Raw genomic sequence first — 6653 nt, forward strand, 5'->3', positions numbered from 1 at the left:
GTCGGTGAACAGATCCTTTTACTACATAAAGAAGTTAGAAATACATCACTAGTTTAGAAGAGTTTTACATCATCTTTCTAAAGGTAGCATTGCTCTCAGCACTACAGATTATGTTAGCAGCTCCATTTTACATGGTTGTGTGCCTTCTCAAACACTAAATGAATTATTTATGAATAATTTTGTTTTTTGCAATGGGTGGATTATTTTCGGCTGCATCGTGCTTTTAATACGTGGTACTGGATATTGGGGGAGAAAGTGCCAAATAGTGTATTGTAAGCTTTCTAACGAAATGGTGATGGGGAGCTGCCACTTGCTGTGCGTTGCAGCACTGAGCGGCATTGCCTCCCGCCACGGGGGGGCACAGGAGCCTCGCGTTAACTGCCTGGCGTGCCAGATGAAGTGGTCACTTTGGAAGGATGCAGCTAATGCCTTCCTGTGCTCTTTCCTTGAATAAACAAGGAATAGAAATTGCTTTAATTGAAGTGTAGCAAAACGTTAATGCCTTGCCTTAACCTGATCAGCTGTGAATGGATGGTGATTCACATTTTAAAAAAGAAATGTGTGTGCTTAATTTAGCTGGGACATTAATAGTGGTGCTGAGAACCTTTGGGTTTTAGTTTGAAGGGAATGTATGGTTAAGTTGTGTATGTTTGATTGCTTTGCTTTCCACAGTATGAAAGCTGTGTAAGCATGTAAGCATGACATGTAAGGTCATGTATGAATGATTGCAGATGGTTTAGGTTCCTGATAACCACACCTTCCATAGTGTTAAACATATTTAATGTTTATGAATTCAAAGCTTACAGTGTGAGTGTTGTTTTATTTGGTTCAAGTGTTAGCAGTGCAAGTGATTTTACGTTGCAGAACTGAAGTATCTGAGGACACTGGCAATCCATTAGTTAGAAGCTTAAGGAGAATGTTCCCAGGTTAATCGTTCACACGGTCCTGCTCATGAGCCTATTAATGTAGATCCTTATTGCTAGCTCTGCAGACAAATTTGTCTTCTGCAAAGTGAATATATGAATCTCTATTAATGCAATGTGGGGAATTCGGTGATGTAAACAACACTGACTGTGTGTATATTGTTTTAAAATTAGTGTTGTGTTTAATATAATAAAGCCAAGAAAGTATTTCAAGCTATTGCATGCTTTTTCACGACTTGGATTCTTTGATCAGACTTGGATTTCTTTTTTTTAAGTATTGTTTTTCCTCTTCTTAAAAGTAAAGTGTTTATGAAAAGTCACTAGAATACAAATTGCCAGGTTAACTTGTAGGTTAATAAAAGTATGGACATCTTCTTTGTGCATCAAATAGTTCAATGTCACTAGAAATGTATGTCTAAATTGCAACTTCTTTGCAAATATGCAATATTGGATGAGTGTGATTGCTTTGTCACTTTGTATCAGTTATTGTTTCCTCAGATTTAATTTTAGCTTTGGACTTTTTTCTTTGAAAAAAAGCGAGAAGCAAAAACTGAGCAAAACCAGAAACCCCAAACTTATTCACATTTATCACTGAACCATGTTTTGTTTTTTTTTTAATCTTTATAAAGGTCAGTTTTCTTGTGGAAATAAACACTGTGATGGGGAAGAAGGCCTGAAAAGCTGGGAGGTGAATTTTGGTTACGTTGAACATGGTGAAAAGAGGAATGCACTTGTGAAATTGAGTAAGTCTGACAAAGTTTACATATCCTTAAAAGAAGACAAATATCTTGAAAAGCTATGGAATTAGAGCCAGTTTTTATGAGAATAGTTCACGCAAAGTGGAACATGAGCTTCAGAGTAGAGATCGTTTAGTGAGAAGTAGTATATTATAATGGTCTTGATTTAGCAAGAATGGCTACTATTGTTATTTATGACAGAATAGTTGAGCACCTCATCATGTATCATTCTTGATGTGGTAAAATTAGAATAACGATTATAAACTATGTTGTATACAAGCATGTCCAGTTTTAATGGACAGTAATGAATTGCAAGGAAAGTTTAATCATATTCATTGTTTAATCAATGTGGCTTAGAAGTTTTGGGGGCTTAGGAGTAGTAAAGTTTTTGCGCATCTTCAGCTCAACTGATCTTATTTTTCATTGTTGTATTTTCTTCCAAAAGTTTAGCTAAATTTAGCTAGATAAATTACTTCTTTTTTTATTCATGCTTCTGGAGTGTGATTTTCTTATTCAATATATTTTGCAATATTCATCAGGTAATTAAACTTACAACAATTTACACAGTTTTTCTGTGTAAAAGAGGCTTGTGGTGATTTTTCTTTTGTGCACGAAACACTCCAAGATGGCAACGCCTGGTTGCTGGTGAAGCTCTCAGAGATTTGTGGATCTTCAGTGTAAGTGTAGAACAATTTGATCTGTCCACAAAGATCCATGGAATTTGATGTCTGTATATCAGAAGCACTGATATTTTTTAAGAATTGTAAGTGCTAAACCTGTAATCTTTCTCCGGGTTCAGTAAAATCTAGAGTAGTACTGTAAATATTTATTGTGCTAATTTTCTTAACCATGCCTACAATTACATTGGAGTTTTGTAGGAAAATCTATTCAAATTGGAAAATAGTGTTGTATCTAGTTTTATGTGTTTACTATCAAGTTTTGTTAGTTGTGCTCATCAGGTACATGACTGTTGTGTTCTCATTCTCTCTTTTTCAGGACTATGTCCAGAATGTTCTTACAAACTAAACTTTCATCACAGGTAATGAAGTATTTTGGAAATATGGGGGTTAAATTATTAATAGGTTCTGTTCTGGAGTACGCATAAAGGCATTATCCTGTCACTGTTAAGAGTTAGGTATTTTTGTGCTAAAATTGTGAAAGTCACCAAACAAGATGAATCCTCCAAATAAGTTTCCTTGGGTTACTTTCATCCCAATGGTTATTTTTCTTTTCTGAAAGTTTTTGCTAAGCATTGTCATTTTTCATTTTCTCTCTTACTCTGCTTAAGAGCTGGAAAGCTTTTCCTTTCCTAGAAAATAGGACGGCATGTCTAGATGTTTATATCCCTGAAAGTTAATTAATCTATTTTAATTTGGACTCAATTTCATGGTAGTGCTGTGTAAGTGTGTATTAAGTTAAGTAACAGAGATTTGTTTATCTTGCTTCTCTTTGGAACTAAAATAACAAAACCACTTGAATTCAGAATAAATGTAGTTAAGCATATTTTCTCTTTGCCAGCTTCAAAGCTTAACATAGAAATAATTTTCCTGACTTTTATGTAAGTAAACAGGAAAAAATGGCTTAGGTTCGTACAGTAAGCCTACATTTCTAATGTTGAAAATAAAAATACGTGTGTTCTCAGTTTGTAGCATGTTCTTAGCTTTTATTGCTACCAAATATGGATTTTTAATTTTTTTCTTAATATTACTTCTGTTTTACTCATTTCATATATACAAGATCACTTGTTACATAAAAAGCAATCATTGTAAATGTCAATTTGGCGCATTATATGATTATTTGCTTTATTTAATGCTTGACTGCCAATTCACTGTTTTCCTTGTTTACATCAGAGTTGCTTTAACAGCTTTAGTATTTCCTGTCCTTTATATTCAGCTGTGGAGCTCTAGTACTGTTGTAGTGACAAGTTTCAGAATTTAAGTTTCAGAATTTGACTGAAGTTAATACCTAAGATTTATTGTTGCTTGAAGAGTATATGTACTAAAGAAGAGTACTTTTTTTTTTTTTTTTAAGGTAGGAAAGAAGTCAAAGCAAGCAAGAAAAGAGGTACAGCTGTACGGAACTCTAAACAACCAAAAATGAAGAAGGCAAAATTGTCTCATTCAAGAAAAAAAAAGTCAAAAAAAAAGACACATGAAGGTAAATACAAATTTTAAACCTTGAATCTTGAAAATATTCCAAAAAAGTTAGTTGAATATTAATTTTAGCATATTTAGATTACATATGTAAATATGTAATTGTTTCCACACTGTATAATGTAGATGGTCAAAAAGGTAATTTTTTTTCTAACCTAAGAAAAACATAAATTTCTTACATTTTATAGAGAAGAATAGCCATGTGAAAAACATTTAGTGCAACAAAAAATTGTCCAAGTCTTGGGCATTTTATTAGATTGTACACTGTCCAAGGATTGGAAGTTGTATACTGTGAACAGTTCTGAAGTATTGGAATTCCTTAAGGCTTTGGAGTTGAAAACCTTTTGGAAATGTAAGATAACCTTTTTGCACCACAGATCTTTGGATAACTTACTTGAGCTCAAACAGATGACCTTTCAACTCATGAAAAAAAATGTTTTTGCTTCAGTGTTTACTTTTTTTTTTTGAGTGTATGGTGTGTGTGTGCATGTGCAACATGTTTATGTGTAATTTATTGTGATAGATGTATCCTTTGTAAACACTGTAAGATAAACACTGTAAGATAAAAGATAAAACCAAGATAAGCTCACTGTTTTTTAAATGGTGTTTATTTCTAGATCAGGTTTCTTCAGAAGATTCAGATACTTCTGATAAAGGTAAAGTGTTTGAATATCTTCTGAATCTTGTAATATTTGATAAGGTGGTAAGAAAACTGTGTTGAAAACAAGCAGAAATGGATGGATCAGCGTAATTACTTAGAAGTGTTGGGGGAAAACTAATGGATTTTGGGAAGGAAATGTTTTAAATTTAAGCAAGGATTGTGGGTGGATAATAGAATTAAAATAGTCATAAAAATAAGGGTCTAGATTGTTCCAGGAAAGAGTAGAAGGTGCAACAACATTGTACACAAATATGTGCTGTGTAAAGAACGTACTTTTCTAATGTAGTTTTATTCCTTTTAATGAACAACACAAATAAGTGTCCAACTTGAAATGTTAATAGGAGAGCAATGGGAGCAGAAACGATGCCAAATAAGTTCTAGGCTTTAGCCAAAGTCTTTTGCAGCTGCCAGCATTACTGTCTCAGAGACCCATTGCAGATGGATGTGCTGAGTCTCAGTAACTCTGTAGGCAGTGGTTATCTTCCCTATATCTCAGTAATTCCAGTCCCTAGTTTTTTTTAAGATGAAATAAGCCCCATCTTTTGGACATCCTCATTCTTGCTGCAGACTCTCTGGAAGGATCTGAGTGTTTCTGTTGATGCTCTGTTGTGTCATATACTTTTGAGAATGGCCTGTACAGATATGCAGGAAGACCCAAAACAGTTTTCTGCTGACTCAAATCATGCCCAAATTCTGTATAGAAAGTCTTACGGAAAGATTTTAGTTTTTTTAAGTCAAGACAGATTTCTAATAATGAGATTTTAATTTTATTTTCTATTCTTCTCTATAGTTATATGGACCAGTTAGGCACTAATTGATAATTTCTTGCAATTTCACTGATACGCTAAGGTTGATGAAAGTTGTTCTTCAAGTAGAAAGTAAAATCATTGATTCACTGAACATCATGAGTTTCTATATTGTAATACAAATATATTGTAATTCTGGGTCTGTGATTATGAAGCTTTAATTTTATGAAGAAAGTGCAGTGCAGTCTTTGTGTCAAGATCAGCATTCTGACATGATTGTTGCTATGTTTGGCCAAAGTATCAGTTAATGGTGTTTAAGAGTCTTCTTGATGTTGTATTGAGTAAGATTGGCAAATGTTTTAGTTTTTACATCATGCAAAATAAAGCGTGTTATTTATCATCAGGGTTACAATGAAATGTTTCTCCTAGCCAACAATTATAAAAAAAAAAAATTGATAAATTCTTTCAAAGTATATTAGTTAAGCATTCTGAATTTTTTTAACAGATTCAGATAACAGTGATGCACAAGATGGTCCTTCAGATGCTGATTTTTGGAAAGGTCCTCTGCAAGATGCAGATGAAAAATCACGGTTAGTTTGAACAACCAGTGAGCTTTTGTCTTGTAAACCATATTGTGACCATTCAAAAGTGCAAAGGCAAAGACTTTTCCTGAGTATTTTAATGATAGTCTAACATCTAAAGTTGCTTTAAATCTCCTATATATTGAACCTAAGAATACTGTTGTGTTTTTTGGTTTGTTTTTTTTAACTGAACATATATACAGTACCAGAAGAGAAACCTTTATCAAGGAGTTATCTTACCATCTCTGTCTTATCCTGTGCTTAACTAGTAAATTAACTAGTAAATCTTAACAGTCAACTCATTCTGTTGCACAAAAAAGAAATGTGATGGGTATGCGAATGTAGTGAATAAGTAAAACTTATCTATACCAGGTACATACTCTAACCAGAAATCTGCTAAATTTTGTTATCTCCAAGACAGAAATCAAAATCAAAACTTTACTTGACATATTTCTATTTTTTTTTTTACAGAGAGGAAGAGTTCGATGAATATTTTCAGGATTTGTTTCTCTGAAACTTGAAATTGATGTGGGTTGATTTTTGTTGTTGTTGTTATTGCTGTGAATTGTCAAGATAAGTGTCTAGAAATTCAGTTGTAAGTAGGGACCAGTACGACTTCTTACCCCAAACAAACCAACTTCGGTACCTTTTCGTCGGCTAGTCACTCATATGACCATACTGACTGTAATTATCTATGCAGACGGTCTTCGAGGGTACTAGTAAACGTTCTTTTTACGTTTTTTTCGGTTTTTTGGGGGGTAGTTCGTTTAGGTTACTTACCGTTCGTTAGGTAGTACCGTGTACCGTAAGGCCTAACGTACGGTAGGGTACTAGGAAGAAGAAAAAAAAAAA

General features: G+C 33.6%; 1 protein-coding gene across 1 annotated transcript in view; it reads left to right on the forward strand.

Moving 5' to 3' along the window:
* LOC100541517 (protein FRA10AC1) overlaps nt 1–6329 on the forward strand; it is a 31063-nt gene extending 24734 nt beyond the window's left edge. The window contains exons 10-15 of the mRNA XM_031554584.1: nt 1553–1666; nt 2657–2700; nt 3694–3817; nt 4431–4469; nt 5726–5810; nt 6273–6329. Of these exons, the coding sequence (XP_031410444.1) occupies nt 1553–1666; nt 2657–2700; nt 3694–3817; nt 4431–4469; nt 5726–5810; nt 6273–6315 (449 nt within the window). The 3' untranslated portion in view covers nt 6316–6329. The remainder of the gene's footprint in view (nt 1–1552; nt 1667–2656; nt 2701–3693; nt 3818–4430; nt 4470–5725; nt 5811–6272) is intronic.
* Nucleotides 6330–6653: the final 324 nt, after the last annotated feature.

This window comes from Meleagris gallopavo, chromosome 8 (genome assembly GCF_000146605.3).
Source record: "Meleagris gallopavo isolate NT-WF06-2002-E0010 breed Aviagen turkey brand Nicholas breeding stock chromosome 8, Turkey_5.1, whole genome shotgun sequence".
In the NCBI taxonomy this organism is placed as follows: Eukaryota; Metazoa; Chordata; class Aves; order Galliformes; family Phasianidae; genus Meleagris; species Meleagris gallopavo.